Source organism: Penicillium hordei (assembly GCF_028827395.1).
Source record: "Penicillium hordei strain IBT 12815 chromosome Unknown utg000002l_segment0_segment0, whole genome shotgun sequence".
Classification (NCBI taxonomy): Eukaryota; Fungi; Ascomycota; class Eurotiomycetes; order Eurotiales; family Aspergillaceae; genus Penicillium; species Penicillium hordei.
The window spans coordinates 4,413,671-4,430,037 of record NW_026623143.1 but is presented as its reverse complement, the minus strand read 5'-3'; the positions used below and the strand labels follow the sequence as shown (position 1 = coordinate 4,430,037).

Sequence of the window (16,367 nt, the reverse complement as noted above, 5' to 3'; positions counted from 1 at the left end):
TTCGCGACCACCCGAAACAGACAACCCACCGAGTAGCATCGCAAGGTGTACTACGAGTGAAGGACGGTGCTGGGTTCATGGATAAGATCGGAACCATCCGCCTATGCTCACATTTCAAAAACCGGGGGCTAGGTGTCTAGCGAGGCGTTTGTTTGAATCTCATTGACGTTCATCACATATTTAGCCCAAGCATGTATACCAAAGCGCTAACCAAACGAGGCAACGACACATGAGAAATATCATGGAGGTGCAATTTTGGTGGTAATCGTAAACACGTAAACAGGAGTATATACATTCATATCTCATCCGGTTATGTATTCTTCCCTTGGTCGTCTACGACCCAATATACTCTCGCCTGGGCCAGCCAGGTCTGCCATGACGTCTTCTGTCGACTGTCTTGGGCCATCTGGGAACCACAGGATCTAGGTTTTTGATCGCAGTGCAACAGCATGGTATCCTCAACCACGTTTTCAAGCCCAAATTGCCTCGACGCTTGGTCGACGAACGTCCAAAGGCTCTCGCCTTCCCATCCAACGTCAAGTGCAAATTTAATCACTCTCTCAAGAGCATTCACTTGACCCTGTTGCTCTGGAACATTGCCCAGCACATACAGGCAGAAGCTCCAACCCGATATATCGCGTGGATTAGCCAAGCACCAAGCAACCACCCGTTCGACAACCGACTGCGCTGAATGGGGTTCCCACGTTGATTGCCCAGTCGTCTTCTCCACTGTAGCAGCGAGAAGCACATCCAACTGTCGCATATAGCTGAAAGCATAATAGTTCTTGGGATGCAGCTCTCCAGCGCGAAGAACAACATCCAATTCTGTCTGTTGCAGTTTGAGCAGATCCTCAGAGCTCCAATGCCGTCTTTGAAGCAGATGGACAACCACCCACAGCCGGTGGTGCCATAGCGTCGGCGACTTGGTATGACGATGGAGTGGTGAGCACTGGTAGCTCGACATGAGGGTAAGTTCGGCTTCTAACAACTCTGTCGCGGCAGAGGTCTGGTTTGAAATACTAGGGTAATGCGCCATAGCTGCCTGCAGTCGGCGCTTGCGCCAGTTGCAGGCTGTGAGATGCTCGCAGTCGAAGAGGAGCATAACTTCTGTAATAGCTGAGTCTGCATCTCTAGACTGAGCGTCTATCGGAAAGGTGGTTTGGAGATCATCTTCGGACACACGCATTAATCGGTCGAAGAAGAGCTGGCGTGCGACCGTGAAGGCCTGCACTAGTGCTTTCTTGGTTATCCCCAGTGAGCATCCATCCTGGAGGAATGTAGCGCCTAGGCTTGGTGGGATGATCTCGATCTCGAGGACTTGCTTGTCTCTAGATGAGAAGATGCGGACAAGTTCCTGGAACGCATCTTTCGGGTTGGACATTTGAGGGTTTGGTTGTGTGCTGGAAATTGAGAGGATCGATTGTCAAAACCTCATCATATGTATTTCTTTCTTTGAAATAATCATGTGTTTTATTTGTCTTGCCACAGGCAAAGCGGCAGAGAAGATGGTGTAGACCATAATACAGTGAAGGCGGAAAGGCCAAGTCCGCTGTTATTTCCACATTTCCACAACTAGGGACGTCATTCACTCTTTCAACAAGCAACCAACATCTATCTCGCCAGGATATCCAGTCTCACCCAGCCGAGTTACCAGAGACTCGCTTGGTCAGCTGACTGTGCCGCCGTCGCATTTTTCCAGGCCCCCCGAGCCTGTGCTGTCGCATTTAACGCCTCATCTCGGTCTTGCCAGCCCCCACCACGATGTTATCCCTCATTCTCACGGTCTTCTTTGTGCACGTCGCAATTTACCTAGTGAATACGATCGGTGCGAGTACCATTGATGGTCTTGTATGTGTCCAACAATCCTATTTGTAGCCTTTGAGAAGCTTCTCGGCTCCACCGCGCACCTATATTGTGATTCCACACGCTAACACCTACTCTCTTTGGCATACAGCTATGGCTCCTTTACCTAAAACTGCCGACGCCGACCTCGCGGACAGCACGCAAGCAGCAGCAGCTGAAGCGCCAAGTCCTCGAGCAGAAGCATGAAATGAACAGCACAAGCTCCCAGGATGAGTTTGCGAAGTGGGCGAAGGCGAGGAGACGACACGACAAGACCATGGAGGAATACGAGGCGCTGAGTACGTGTCACTGCCACAAGGCTACATGAGGCGTTGTTTATGTCTGTTGCTCGGACTGCTAACACCATGGTTTCTCTGCAGACAAGACGCTCACCGCACAGAAATCCTCCTTTGACTGGACCGTGAAGATCGCCCGGTGGCTCAGCACAAACGGATTGAAAATGTTCCTGCAGTTCTGGTACTCAAAGACGCCTGTCTTCCCGCTCCCCGAGGCCTGGTTCCCGTACTACGTCCAATGGATTGTGTCCTTCCCGCGCGCCCCATTGGGATCCGTCAGCATCCATGTTTGGAGCAATGTCTGTGCGACTACCATTGCGCTCGCCGCCGAGGTTGTGGGAGCATTGCTGGTGCAGATGGTTGGCCAGAAGAAGGTACAGAAGGAGGCTGTGCCTGTCGGTGCTGAGGGAAAGGCACAGTGAACGCGACAACATGAGCTTAGCTATATTGCATCGGGAGCGGTTGTATTATACGAAGTGAAATGCTACGATTTACTTATGAATATTGCATTTTAATCAGTCATTTCAATTGAATTGGTATTTGAACTGCTCAGACTAACAAACAGGATATGTAATGTTCATCAGATAATTTTAAATCGTTTATCGTCAACAATCCTTTGGGATCTCTGTGCTTGACTCTATGATTGGTATATCATCACGCGAACATGAAAAAAATAATAGCCTATGGCAAGATAGAAGAGTCCGGCCCCTGTGACAGGGCTTCTGTGACGAGACAACATCTCATCACCGCTTTGCCATAAGCTACAGACTCTTGAAAAGAAAAGACCAAGGAACTCCTCGCCTCAAGAATGAGCCCCATTGAGTTACCTCCATCGACTTCCGAGGAAGCAGACAGGAGGCAATCGCATGACTATCCGAACATGACGAAAGGCAACCCAATACAAGGAAAGGTGTTTTACCACCAATCCTTCCCCCCTCCGAGACCCAGCACACACCCCATTGTTTCCAGAAACATCGTAAAATGTAACCGTCGGGTGGCACGAGATACCGTGAGGGAATAGGGCGTAAGCCGCTATCGAATTGCTTCTATGGCGGCGCGTTTCCGCAGTGCCTGGCTTGGTACTTTGGTTTTACCCAAAGCGCAGGGTGTCCGGGGACTTTCTCCCAAAGCAAAATTGGAAAAGGGAGCGAGGCTTCCTTTTGTGTGTGAGCTTTGAATGCGATTCTTCGAGCGAGGAGTTGGGAGAAGAAAAGGAAACGGAATCTTCGGGGTGTGGCTTTTATTTTTCTCGCACTAGTCAGGTGATGGGGCTAGGCTTGCTTGGGACTAGCGTGGATGGCATCGGATCGGGTTAGGGCTTGCGATATGCTGGAGGACATCTAGAAGTAAAACGTCAGACAAAAACGTCAGGGAAAATGGAGGGGTTTTTTTCCGCTGTAGAGATACAAGCGGACATACAGAGACCGATATATTATCCCAAGGGGGGGGCAAAAAGGCCCGATTAACCTGAGGGATCCCTATCAACCACTGCCATACTTTCACCGTTCACCTTTTTTGCTCGCGATCTTGTTCATCCTGGTTTAGGTTTCAGGTAGTACTAAAGGAAATTTACTGATGAAGGAAAAAAAAAACACAATGCATTTGACAAAAAGGCTTGATGAATGAAATTACAAACAATTTTTACATGATCCCGTTTACGCCTTAGACTTGGTCTTGGTGGTCTTCTTAGTGACCTTTCCCTTCGCCTTGGCGGCAGGAGACTTGGCAGCCGGTGACTCTGTAGCAGCGGCCTTAGGTGTCTCTGTCTTCTTGCCCTTCTTGGCCTTCTTGGGGGTATCATCGGTAGGAGCAGGAGCCTCAATAGCAGCAGGGGCCTCAACAGGGGCAGTGGCCTCGATGGCCTTGGTAGGCTCCTCGGTGGTCTCAGTGGCCTCGGCGGCCTTGACGGCCTTGGGGGCCTCCTGGATGGGGACATCATCGACGCTCTTCAGCTGGGGAAGATCAAGCTCGTAGCCCAGAGCCTTGAGCTTGTTGACCTTAGCCTGACGCTTCTTCTGCTCGGACTCGATGCTCTTCGACCACTGTTCACGTGTCTTGCCCTTCGCGAGACGCTTCTTCTCGATGCGGTTCCATGGTGTAACCTTAAAGCGGCGGTTGGCGCCCTTCCAGACCTCGGGGTGCAGCTGCTCTTTAGGGACGTACTTGCACTTGACGATGTGGCCGTACATGAGGTAGTTGTCCATAGTGTCAGCGACGATCTTAGCAACGGTGGTCGAGGAGAATTCAATGAAGGCGTAGTGCTTGGAGCGGCCGGTGAGACGGTTGCGTGAGAGACGGAGTTTGGTGATTTCGCCAAATTGGGAGAAGTAGGCCTTCATCTGGTGCTCGTAGAAACCGTGGGGGATACGTCTGAGGATGGGATGTTAGATGGTTCAGACTGGCCAGAAATTACGGTCGAAACTCACCCAATGTAGACAGTGCCGGGCTCCTCGGGAGGGCCGTTCTTGCGCAGCTGCTTGGCGAGCTTGCGCTCGGCCTTCTTGGTGTCTGGGGCCTTGGGGATGGGTTCACCCTCTTTGTAACCCTCGCCATCAGACTCGTCCTCGTCACCGCTGCTCTCGAAGCCCTTGATGAGAGCCTCAGTCTGGTCGTCATCGCCCTCGTTCTCAGCCTCGCTTTCATCAGCGGGGGAGACATCCTCCTCGGCCTCTTCCTCTTCGGACTCGACGACGGGCTCGGGCTTCTTGGTCTTGGGGGCGGCCTTCTTCGCGGCAGCCTTCTTGGGAGCGGGGGCGGCCTCAGCATCCTCCTTCTTGGACTTCTTAGCGGCGGGCTTCTTCTCGGCCTTCTTGTCAGCCTTCACAGGCGTGACGGGCTCTTCAGCTTCCTCGTCGGTAAGGAAGTCGGCAGCACGCTTGCGAGGCTTGACCTGGCGTGTGGGCTCGCCATTGGTCTTGGCCGGCGCAGCAGCCTTCTCTGTCTTGGACTTGGTACCCTTCTCATTCTTCTTCAAGATAGACTTAGGAGCAGCCTCCTTGGTTGCTTCAGCGGGCTTGGCCTCGACCTTCTTGGTTTTTTTGGCGGGCGAGTCGGCGGCGACAGGCGCAGCTGTAGTAGTGTTAGTGAGATGAAAAGAGATTCCACCGGTCATAAACATGTCACATACCCTTGCGCTTTGAGACTCTCTTATCGGGGGCCATTTTGACGTTTTGTTGTGTCGAATTGGAGACTGTATGCTGCTCGATCATCTGCGGGAAACTTTTTTTTCATCTCTGATTTGCTTGGAAGGCGGTGAGCCGCCTCGACCATTACCACTGTCACCGCCAAGATGTTTACTTGTTACAACCCAAAATACTCCAACCCCAAATGGGCCAAGAAAATGGGGAAGAATAAAAAAGGGCCCTTGACACACGCGGAGGTCTGGGATGATTCTGCCCTGGTTCAGTCCTGGGACGATGCTGTCGAGGAATACCAGGTCAGTCGCCAAATATACGATTCACGTGACCGATATCTAACCTGACGGCAGCATTATTGGAGCATTCACGCCAAGGGTGAAAATGTTGAAGATGTCTTGAAAGAAGCAGAAGACACTGGTATTTCTCCAGCTATATCTCACGACGATACTGAAGGTGCCAAAGCTACCGAGGATGATGTCACCAAACCTGCAGATGAGGACGTCCCAATGACCATTGACGACCACATTTCCGAGTCTGCTCCTGAGGTATATTGCCGTTTTATCGATGCGTTCCTCATCAAAGGATTTTCTGACGATATATAGCCTTCTCAACCCGTGGCTGATGCCAGGTCGGCGGCTTCCACTACTACTATGCCTATGCCGCACCCCATCATGGCAAATAGTATGCTCCACCTTCGGGACACATTGATTCAGATTACTAACATATACTTCTAGTCCAAGATGAGTCCTTAAAGAACCTCATGATGTCGTGGTACTATGCAGGCTACTACACGGGACTTCATGAAGGCCAACAACAGGCAACCCGCTACCCGAGCTCATGATGCGACTACGACTTAGAGGGAAAGAGGATGTGTTTTGTTCGAACAAGCACATTAGCTGATACAGTTTTACGAAGGACAGATTAGGAACAAGACCCTGCAGACAACCAATGGAACTAATCATAACAAATTAATCGTGAAACTTGACAAGGATCTCATTGACCATTTTCCCCTTGCAAACAAAAGTAATAACGAATATAAATATCAACGAACCACCGTCCGCCGAAAGAGAACAGCGTTCATCACATACTTTGCAACACCCTCGTATCCAGTCTCATATACCGGGCTCGATCAATTAGATACCGACTCCGGAGCCACCGAGAATACCACCGATGAAGGGAATACTGCCCAAGGCGTTAGGCTCAGATGTGGGCTTGTGGGTGGGAGTAGCAGTTGGGGTCACAAAATTGCCGGAGGAAAGCTTCTTGGTAGGGGTGGGAGTGGGAGTAGGCTGGCCAGCAGGCGCGCTCTGCTCAGCCAGCTTCGCATAGGTCTTGGCCTCCTCATTTTGAGCCTCCTCTTTTTGGGCCGCCTTCTTGTCCTCTTTTTCCTTTTGGCTATCCTTGTCAAGACCATCCATCAATTTGGTGGCATGCTAGATTCATTGGTTAATATGGTACAGGTCATGGGGAATTTGGAGCAGTTGACTAACCATCAAATTGCCAACAGTACTATCGAGGGCAAACGGTTTAGTGGCGGCTTGCTCATCACGCTTGGTGGGCATGGAAAGGGTGACGACCGCAAGGACGAGGAAAATAGAGAGTAATGAGAGACTGAATCGGGCCATTGTGAATGGTGGTGTATGTTAACAAGGTTATAGATCAAGGAAGATATGTCCAAATAATTGTCTCCAAACGAGTGTAAATGGTAATAGTCTGGGAAAATGAGGTGAGTATTTCAGGTGGGCAGGTCGCTGGGAGAAATAGAGCCCCTGGCTCTGCGGGAGTTACATCGGATTTATATGCAGCCCCTTCGATCATATCATGGAGAGAATGAAAGGCCAGGGGGGCTTGGGTGGAGAGCCTTGTTGCAACTAGCTAACGCGCGTCTTTGCGTGGTATTTGGACTCCCTTCGGGGATAAAACAACATAGTATTACCGTGTTATTTTATGAGCCCTTTAACTATGTCCAAAGACTGTTTCGGGGGAGAAACGATTCGATTCATTCGTCCATAGATTGGTATGGGTGTTAACGCCTCCTACCTCGAAGTATATCCGTGCAGCTAATGATTGGCGTAGGATCAATCAAGGGATATTCAACGATCGTGAATCCGTAAATAACAGCAAGGGAAGGTGACCAATGGAACACGCCTCATGATAACTCGTCCCGCATTCCGTGTTGAAACGCTGAAGTGGTAAGGATCGCATACTTAGGCCTAACCCTCCATCATCCCAGCCATACACGAGCGCTTAGCAGTTTTCATGCTGGCTTTAACCAACCAAGTCCTGAGGACCTGTGCAGGTTTCACGGTCTTTACTTTCAGAATTACCCGTCATCCGACTACTCAAAATGCAGGAACAAGATCCCCGCAGGGATAGAGAAGTAGGTCTTTGACGAAAGGTTGCTGCAAGTCCCTAGCAAGGACCTAATGTGCGATGCAGATCTACAGCATGCCACAACGACGGACCATTCTTCGTCTTTTTCTCCGATATCACGAGGCAGCGCTTCTGTCGCAAGCCACTGGTGGAACTATCATTCACAATTTATGGATGTTTACAAAGAATGTATCTCCCAACTTTGACACGCACAGCCCCATGGAGGGAGCGGACGTAACACGAGGGAGTCTCCAGAAGGACGTATCCAACTGTGAGGGCTTAGTTTTGGCATCTTTTTGACCTCAAACATCAAGATATGACAGACAAGACTTCGAAGATGCCAAGGTTGTTTACATCTATCTAGCTGTGTGGAGTTAGCGAATAAAAAAAAGCGCGAATATGATCATCCCTGTCTGGAGGAAATGACCATGTAAGTTGAGGGACGAGTGCCTCGCAGGGGTTGAAACCCAAGCATTAAGAGTTCAGTACCAGCCAAAGCTGGTCCCTGCGAGTAAACACGGGTTCCAAAAGCATCAAGCTCTCCAAGACTAAATCGCAAGGTTCATATCAATACATGATTTTGGGGATGTTGGCTCAAAAGCGAACCCGTTCCCCTCTGGCTGAATGTCAGGGGGCGGGATTAGAACGAGCATTCTTCGGTCTGGGTCCCTAAGCTAAAATATGTAGATAGAGTGAGGTTATTCCATCGACAAGAGTGTGTTGGGGACCGTGTATATGTTTTGAAGTGAAGAAAGAAAGGAAAAGAGAAAGCCGCTTGCAAAATTTTATTCGACGGGGTCAGTAGCGCGGATTATGTCATGGATCACATGACTAATATGGTCTTTGTGGGCCAGCCTCCTTTTGATGCCAACACCATCTCTATGGTTTCGATTTCAATTTGACAACCTCGTATGATCACCCAAGTCATTCTTGCTATACATTTGATAAATCTCGCACAATTTGAAAATTAAGATATATATTTGGAAATTTAGGGTGCGGTGTGGGCAATATATATAATCATGGTTCCAATGATTGGAAATCAATAATTAAGAATTAAAGTGGTTCGCAGTATTTTCTCGTTGTCATTTATAACTTCTTCATGTTTTTTTTACCAGTGAAAGTCACGAAACGAGCAATTCAACGCGCACAACTCATTCCGGATCCTCAACTGGACGAGAAAGCCGGCCCCGCGGTACCCACGCTGTAGCCGGAGTGAAGAACCAAGAGATGAGCGCGAAGATAGTGACAATACCTAGGATAATTGGCGCATCTAAGCATATATTAGCACAAAGTCTCTTCCAATGACCGCTAATAGCAGACGACACCTACAATTTAGAGTGGAGGCTTCAACGGGAAACGAATATGGCGAGAAGAGCACCGCGACAACCCAGCCATTCCACAAAACCGAGATGAACTGGAATGGTTTGCTTAGCCGCCCGAGAGACCATTTTGCCTCAAGCTTCTCCCCGGAGGTCAAAGTCAACCTTCCAAGGCTAATGAGTCCGTAGGCAGCAGCTGAAGGAACACCAGCAGCTGAGACCAGAGATGTAAATGCCACTGCGGACGGCAGAATAGTGCAGGTAATAACCGCGGCCACGCCCCATACAACAAGGACTGCGTTCCTAGGCTGACCCTCCGCAGAGACCCGCGATACCCATCCAGATAGTGGAAGTACTCCATCACGGGCGACGGCGAAAACTAGACGGGAGGCTGCCGTAATGGCGATGGCGGTATTCTATCATATAGGTTAGCATGTCCTCTTCCAGATCAACCATTTGATCTTTTACAATTAGTTGTAGGGAGTTTAAGAGCAACAGAAAACATACCAGCCATAGAGCTACAACCGAGAGCACATTCATCACAATGTGTCCACCCTCACCAAGAAGTGCAGCATACAAGGGCACGAAAGGTTGGGGTGCGTCATATGAGAAGAGAACATCGATTGGCGGCTGGCAAATTGTTAGTTTCTGGAATCTAGAAGAGAAGCTCCTGGACGAACATACTGAAGTGAAAAGGAATAAGATCACGGCAGAGAAGCCAAGAACTCCACTGACAACTGTACTCCAGAAGATACCCTTGGCGGCATTGACGGCGGCATTCTTAGTCTCTTCGGCGACATGACCCGAAGCATCAAAACCGATCAAAATACCGGCTGTCGCCAGATATGAAAGACACCAGTTCCAACCAGCCGGAGCTCCTGTACCGTTATATGTAGTCATAAATGCTTCATTGGCTGTCCGCAGGCCAAAGGTGTTGTGCGCACCGATTGGAAGCCAAATGACGTTCAATATGAAGTCCAGAAAGACAGCACCGGTCGAGAACCAAAAGACATATTTGAATACCCGCGCTGTAAATTGAAATCAGCATTATTGTCAAAAAGTCCAACTGTGGGCGAATATTAAGAGATGATAATATCTGCGCAGGCCATCTTACCAGATGCGAGGTTCATTAGTGCTGCTAAAGCCAGGAGGACTTCAGTGCACATCCATTGAACAGCACGGAACTTGATATTTGAGACATCAGTGGGAAAGTCGACATTGAAAACAGCCAGTTCCTAAGCTGAGTCAGTTTAGAGCCAAAACCGACAGATATAATAACATAATACGCACCGAAAGCATGTAGTTTACAGCTGACTGAGTATTGCCTATTATTGTAAATCAGTTAATCCAAATGTGGACGAAAAAAAAATAACGCCTGGGGGACTTACTGGCGCAGAATGTTGTCCAGGCTGTTGTGCTCCACCAGGCTACAATGAAGCCAAAGAGTCGCCCAAACCTTTTACCACCTGCCTCCGCAGCCCATAGATAAATCGAACCAGCAGATGGAGAAGCTGAGCACGCTTCTGCAATCACAGCTGCTGTGATGAATGTAAACACACAGGTTACAATGTAACTCGTCCTGATATACACGTTAATAAGGCTACCTTTGTTGCCCTTAAATCGGTTTCTGGATCATACCAATAAGCCAATGGTCCTCCAGCTGCGATACCTGTTGTAAATGTCACTCGGACACCACCGACGAAATACAGGGCAGCTGATCGAAAGAGTTAATGACCAAGAGCCTGGCCCCCACATCGTGAGAAGAAAGAGAACAATAAATACCGAACGAAGTTGAGAAATTCTCAAAGAGTGAGTAACTGCGATGAAGAACCTATGTCAATACGTTTGAAGTCAGTGTACAATTCTTGAATAGAAGATATATATCATTCCACTCACTTGTTTATATCCTAGACGCTCCTATGAAAGCCGCAGATGTCAATTCGTGCCATATCTTTATTGCACTTGGACGATATCATACCAATGTATTTTCATCACTGGCATTTACCTCCTGCGCAAGGGAGTCTTCAGGATTCTTAAGATCTGCCATGGCTCCGATGTACGTGAAAGTGAAGTACGTGCCGTTCCAGACCGGATCCTACGAGGGGACCAAGTAGAATAAATAGGGGCAAATTTTATTAGGGCTAAACCTTCAACAGCATTATTTACTACTCTTGTCATATATAGTATCGGTGATAAAATTTATTGGGATGAAGGCTTGAATGTGGACCTCGGCTTCTTCACGGAATGATTGCGTATGGCGCAAGATTATGCCACAAACGGTCCCGGTGGTGTTATCACGGCGCAAAAGCTAACCCGCGTGTACTAGATATGGCGTTTTTATTAAGAAACTCGAGTAATATACAGAAGGGAAGGTATAAGCGATGGGGTGTTTAGTTAAATTGGTTCTTATAAAGCATTCAGTAATTTCGCTGGTTACCAACGAAACAAAACGCTGACATTGTAGAAGTCATGTCATCGTTGATTTGGGGCCTCCTTATAGCTCTTGGGGTTGTTATTTGGGTATGCCAAGGAACTTGTTGACCTAAGAGAACTAACTGATCGTTCGGAAAGATTGTTCATACGTACTATTTTTCTCCTCTATCACACATCCCGAACGCCAATATACTTGTACCAATATCACGTTTACTATGGGAATTTCCCACAGAGTATCGAGGACGCCTAACTTTGGAACTACCCAAATTACACAAACGACTTGGTGAGTTCTAGCTCTGAGAACTGATTTTTGCTATTTTTCAAATGTGGAACAAAGCCCTAACAGCGGTTGGCTCAAATTAATACTTCAATTCTGCAACATATTCTCACAAATTTCAAGGTCCTTTGGTTCGAATCGGTCCTAATGAAGTATCCTTCTACTCCCTCGATATTTACAAGCGCGTACATGCAGCGGGCAGTAAATTTGTGAAGGACCCTCGAGTCTACAGCCAGTTCGTTCAAGATGGACACCCGGCCCTTTTTTCAATTACGTGAGTGTCAGATAAAGAGAAGACAAGGGATTTCCTAACTTGTATTTGTAGAGACCCCAAAGAACATGCACAGCGGCGCCGGCACATGGGTGTTCTCTTCAATCGAAGTAAAGTGCCCATCCTCACGCAGATGATGGTAGAAGAAATATCGAGTTTCAATACCCTGCTTGATAATCTAAGCCAGGGATCACTTGACTTGATTCCCACATGTCGAGCCCTTGAAGCGGATATCGTCTGTAAGTGAATATCCGGTAAATGACCACAACGTGATGTTTGACGTGATGAGTTTAGCAAGATTCGCGTTTGGAAGTTCTATTGGAGCGATTGAATCTTTGATGGAAGGAGAAGAACTACAAATCGTCAAAGAAAACGATTTGAAGTCCTCAAAAATGTCACTGGTATATACCATGACTGCATTACCCGAGGACAACGCTGATATGAGGCTTTTTTTTAGCACACAAACTTCCCCTCTATAATGAGAACATATGATATGATTGGTGAAGTCACTTCTCGAGTTACCGGTTGGGGTGGCTCATCGAAGTCAAGCAAGGAGTTTGAAGGGGTATGTATCACCCAAAGCTCGAAAATACCACCCACGATGAGAACCTTAACAAGTATTTTAGTGGGCAAGCGAGCAGCTGAAACTTGCTGCAGATTCTGAAAAAGCACCCGAGGTCTCATTTCTGAAGGTTATGGCCGGGGAGAGGATCTCCCCGGAGTCTGCCTTGTCAGAAAGCAAGGAGATGTTAGGTCCTGGCACTGACACAACCTCTGCCACACTCGCTCACATATTATGGGCACTGTCCCTTAACCAGTCCTTGCAAGATGATCTTGTTTCGGACTTAAAGACTGCTAATTGGACTACGGATATGACGGAGCTCGAGTCAATACCAAGATTGGCAGCTTGCGTGAAGGAGGGAATTAGATGGACTGGAGCAGCATCAGCTATGCTACCTAGGATTGTACCGACGGGAGGATCGTTGCTCGCTGGAAAGCACATTCCGGGTGGTGTAGGTTCTTTTACACAAACTGCACCGTTATCTGGCTAACACTTCGCAGACTATGATTTCCAGCTCGCCTATCTGGTATCTACATGACGAGACTGCTTTCCCTGGGCCTCATTATTATCGGCCTAATCGATGGCTCGAGAGAGAAGACGAAGACTCTGTTACTTTGCGCAGCGATTATTATATCCCGTTTTCCAAGGGCTCCAGCACCTGCATTGGCAATCAGTATGTATCACCTGCATTCATATACAGCTGTTATTCTTGATTTACTGACCTGCGACGACGACGACGACTAGCTTCGCATATTTGGAACTTTACCTATCAGTCTCTCAGATCTTGAAAAAGTATCGTATCCAGCAGCTAGAAAAGTCCACGATCAACGTTGATGTTGAGGCAACCCTTCCCCCACGACTGGAATGGGTTGCTGCGGTCCCTACTGGGAAATTGCAGGTTGTTGTATCAAAAAGACTCTTGTAAGGATATTCTACTACAAAGTTGAATGAAAACAAGATCATGGCATGGAGTACGGTGGCTCTGAAACAACGGATTCCGGGATGAGTCCGCCACAGGATTCTGTGGTTAGAAATTTCTACCAGTCTAGGGTAAACTGATCTAATCATACATGATAACTTAGATTAGCTTGACCCTCGCTAAATTCCAGCTCATTCTTTCCCAGATGACGCGTACTCCATGGAATTCAGGCCCCTGGGTGTGGCTCTCCTCTCATTTAGCTCAGCCACCATTAGCAACGTATTTTCGGTTGACGACCAGGGATTATTCGCATCGCAACCCATCTTGGCATTGCCATTCGCTGCACATTCGCAGAAGTTCCCAAGCAGGAAGTGGATGTGACGAGCAGTCGGTTGTGGTTGTTTTGAAATCGTCACCGTTGCTGATGAGATGACCCGCAGATGTGCTGCAGTTCGTAAAGTCGAGACGGGCAATGGCATTGCTCGCAAATTTTGTAAGCCACCTTGGTCGGACAGGCGTTGACATCAGCATAAGCTGATCCTCGGGCGTCTGTAACTGCTCCTGGTGCTAATATAAAGGTATAGTGAGCTCGGTTTCTGATTCTTCAAGCGGTTTGAAAGGAAATTTCTTTTTTCCCCCACAGAGTAATGACTCCAGGACTGAGACTGGTCACGTTCCAGGGCCATTGGTTGGGTCGCGGGAATCAAGAAATTTGCCAGCTCTCCACCGTGCTTGCCGATTATTTGTCAAAAGGATGGACAAAAAGCTCCAAATGTCGGGGTGATTCGAAAATACAGTCTGTGGCTGAGCGACCAAGGATATACGAGAAGGCGAAGAGAATAGTAGAAAAGTCGTGCAAAGTTGGCACGAGAACGACAGGAATAATAAGAGAAGTTGTAATAGGAAAACTGAGAAGGTAAGAAGAAATGTAAAAGAGTAACGATGGAGGTTGTCAGAGATAGCAAGGGAAATGGAAAGAGAATTAAATGAACACTAAGAGTGATTGATCATATAGTGAGGTGGAATGGGTATAATTTCGATAGAGGCCTCTCAAACTTTTCATATCGACGGAGTCAACCCCTCTTGAGGCCAAGTCATATCTAACCACCTGGGTCTTCACCCATTTGGTTTTGGATTTGATGTAATATATGTGCGGTAAATAGATAGATCCATCTGTCGATCTGACCCATTTTGGAAACAATTTGGAACACTCGGAATCGACTTTATAAATTAGAGTTGTTGCCACTATGGACGTAGAAACATCAAATGCCATTAAGGTTGAATAGAAACGAAGACCATACACAACAACAAGAGGTAAGGGTATAGCCAGAGTCAAAACCCATATTCATCTGTTGTCCAAGGCCGCACAGTGGTGCCTTAGGCACTAACATCCTTTTCGGTAGATAGTCGGTAGATCGCTCTCCTTAGCAACCAACTCTCTCCCTCCTCCCCTGCTGGCCCCTACCATTCGTCGCCGCCACAACATCATCCACACCCAAACGTCGCGGTAGTTCCACAAATCCCGCAGATCCCGCAGATCTTGCGAATAGGGGGTGATATTCACACCTAAGGCATCAACAGTCCCGCATATTCCGAAAGATCTGAAATATCAGTTTGCAGGCAAAAGGGGAGAAGACACATATAATTGCAGGAATAAATATACAAAATGGGGCGAAAAGTACAAAGATCATTTATCCAACTAATCTTCTTTCTCTGCATTCTCTTTTGCATCTTATACCTAAACCGCCCGCAATCAACCAAAGACAAACTCTTCGCCTGGACCAAAATTCGCTACAAAACAACATCATCCATCATCCCGGAAGCCCGCGGAGTCTGCCCCGGTCTAGCAGAAACAACCAAACCAGCCCTGATAGTCTCACATGTCTCCACGGATGGCGACCCATCCTGGCTAGAAGCCCTCCGCACCCAGTACCATGTATGCATGTACGAAGTGGACGCGCCAGCAGACAAAACCTCCAAATTACTCCAGGTCCCCGCAAACCGCGGACATGAAGCAATGGCCTACCTAACCTTCCTAATCGACAACTATGCGGACATACCATCCGCCGGCGCCGTTTTCGTGCATGGCAGCCGCTGGGCTTGGCACAATGACCGCCCAGACTACGACAACGCCGCGCTCCTACGCAGCCTGAATGTCCGCGCCGCACTAAAGCCCGCCGGGTATAGCAATCTGCGCTGCGACTGGAGTGTCGGAACGTGTCCTTCTTCCGTGCCGGCGCAGGGCAGTCTCGAGATGAGACTGTCGAGCGCCGTGTCGCCGTGGAGTCCGCGCTCGGCATCGGATATAGCGCTGCCGAAGGCGCTTGGCCATATCTTTGGCGGGGATGCTGATGCACGTGTCGAAGAGATTCGCAATGCTTTCCATCTTCGTCTTGGTCGGAATGATGCCGTGCGCGCGCAGTGCTGTGCGCAGTTTGTTGTTTCCCGCGAGCGGATCTGGCAACATGATCGAGATGAGTATATTGCGCTTCGGCAGTGGTTACTCGATGGGAGTGATGATGGGGTTGCACGGAATGTCCAGCGGGGGTCTAGGGCTGCGCCTAGTGATGACCGTGTGGCTGGTCGGATTGTTTCGTATCTTTGGCATATTCTTTTTGCGAACTATGGGGATGATGGGGGCATTCATCTTGACCAGTTGAATCGCGATGCTTGTCCTAATGCTTCTGAGTGCTATTGTCGGTTGTATGGCAAGTGTGATTTGAAGTGTCGGGGCCCGGGGACCTGTAAAGGGCAGTATTCTGTGCCGAAAGATTACAAGCTCCCTGAGGATTGGGAGAAGACGCACTCATGATTCACGAATTATTTTGTGGTTTTTGAAACTTGTTTATATAATATAGATTGGGATAGACTGGGATGCATCGTGTCATTTAAAGTGTAGTTGATAGAGTTATGTACAAATTGTTTAACCGAGATAATG

The 16,367-nt window shown here is 48.3% G+C and overlaps 9 protein-coding genes across 9 annotated transcripts; 5 read left to right on the top strand and 4 right to left on the bottom strand.

The window, feature by feature from the left end:
- Positions 1-310: 310 nt before the first annotated feature.
- N7537_004993 (uncharacterized protein) lies at positions 311-1,381 on the bottom strand (the record flags this gene model as incomplete). Its single annotated transcript, XM_056896050.1, has 1 exon — positions 311-1,381. The coding sequence occupies one exon, from the start codon at positions 1,379-1,381 to the stop codon at positions 311-313; it is 1,071 nt and encodes a 356-aa protein (XP_056755798.1).
- A 380-nt stretch (positions 1,382-1,761) lies between these two features.
- Positions 1,762-2,560, top strand: N7537_004992 (guided entry of tail-anchored proteins factor 1; the record flags this gene model as incomplete). Its single annotated transcript, XM_056896049.1, has 3 exons — positions 1,762-1,848; positions 1,955-2,141; positions 2,223-2,560. 3 exons carry the CDS (start codon positions 1,762-1,764, stop codon positions 2,558-2,560), a joined length of 612 nt encoding a protein of 203 aa, XP_056755797.1.
- Positions 2,561-2,946: 386 nt separating this feature from the next.
- N7537_004991 (uncharacterized protein) lies at positions 2,947-3,315 on the top strand (the record flags this gene model as incomplete). Its single annotated transcript, XM_056896048.1, is given in 2 exon segments — positions 2,947-3,147; positions 3,160-3,315. The coding sequence occupies 2 exon segments, from the start codon at positions 2,947-2,949 to the stop codon at positions 3,313-3,315; spliced, it is 357 nt and encodes a 118-aa protein (XP_056755796.1).
- A 478-nt stretch (positions 3,316-3,793) lies between these two features.
- On the bottom strand, positions 3,794-5,329 carry N7537_004990 (RNA-binding protein; the record flags this gene model as incomplete). Its single annotated transcript, XM_056896047.1, has 3 exons — positions 5,266-5,329; positions 4,565-5,207; positions 3,794-4,508 (listed from the first exon to the last, which is right to left on the bottom strand). The coding sequence occupies exons 1-3, from the start codon at positions 5,297-5,299 to the stop codon at positions 3,794-3,796; spliced, it is 1,392 nt and encodes a 463-aa protein (XP_056755795.1). The 5' UTR covers positions 5,300-5,329.
- A 98-nt stretch (positions 5,330-5,427) lies between these two features.
- Positions 5,428-6,116, top strand: N7537_004989 (uncharacterized protein; the record flags this gene model as incomplete). Its single annotated transcript, XM_056896046.1, has 4 exons — positions 5,428-5,574; positions 5,626-5,820; positions 5,878-5,956; positions 6,010-6,116. The coding sequence occupies 4 exons, from the start codon at positions 5,428-5,430 to the stop codon at positions 6,114-6,116; spliced, it is 528 nt and encodes a 175-aa protein (XP_056755794.1).
- A 292-nt stretch (positions 6,117-6,408) lies between these two features.
- On the bottom strand, positions 6,409-6,900 carry N7537_004988 (uncharacterized protein; the record flags this gene model as incomplete). Its single annotated transcript, XM_056896045.1, has 2 exons — positions 6,409-6,708; positions 6,766-6,900. The coding sequence occupies 2 exons, from the start codon at positions 6,898-6,900 to the stop codon at positions 6,409-6,411; spliced, it is 435 nt and encodes a 144-aa protein (XP_056755793.1).
- A 1,899-nt stretch (positions 6,901-8,799) lies between these two features.
- N7537_004987 (uncharacterized protein) lies at positions 8,800-11,014 on the bottom strand (the record flags this gene model as incomplete). The annotated part of the gene is made up of 11 exons (XM_056896044.1): positions 8,800-8,918; positions 8,978-9,383; positions 9,475-9,597; positions 9,652-9,995; positions 10,082-10,202; positions 10,258-10,292; positions 10,356-10,546; positions 10,606-10,681; positions 10,750-10,798; positions 10,864-10,884; positions 10,946-11,014. The coding sequence occupies 11 exons, from the start codon at positions 11,012-11,014 to the stop codon at positions 8,800-8,802; spliced, it is 1,554 nt and encodes a 517-aa protein (XP_056755792.1).
- A 1,022-nt stretch (positions 11,015-12,036) lies between these two features.
- N7537_004986 (Cytochrome P450) lies at positions 12,037-13,435 on the top strand (the record flags this gene model as incomplete). Its single annotated transcript, XM_056896043.1, has 6 exons — positions 12,037-12,187; positions 12,243-12,349; positions 12,406-12,513; positions 12,575-12,961; positions 13,011-13,183; positions 13,255-13,435. The coding sequence occupies 6 exons, from the start codon at positions 12,037-12,039 to the stop codon at positions 13,433-13,435; spliced, it is 1,107 nt and encodes a 368-aa protein (XP_056755791.1).
- Positions 13,436-15,095: 1,660 nt separating this feature from the next.
- Positions 15,096-16,241, top strand: N7537_004985 (DUF3431 domain-containing protein; the record flags this gene model as incomplete). The annotated part of the gene is made up of 1 exon (XM_056896042.1): positions 15,096-16,241. The coding sequence occupies one exon, from the start codon at positions 15,096-15,098 to the stop codon at positions 16,239-16,241; it is 1,146 nt and encodes a 381-aa protein (XP_056755790.1).
- Between the last annotated feature and the right edge of the window lie 126 nt (positions 16,242-16,367).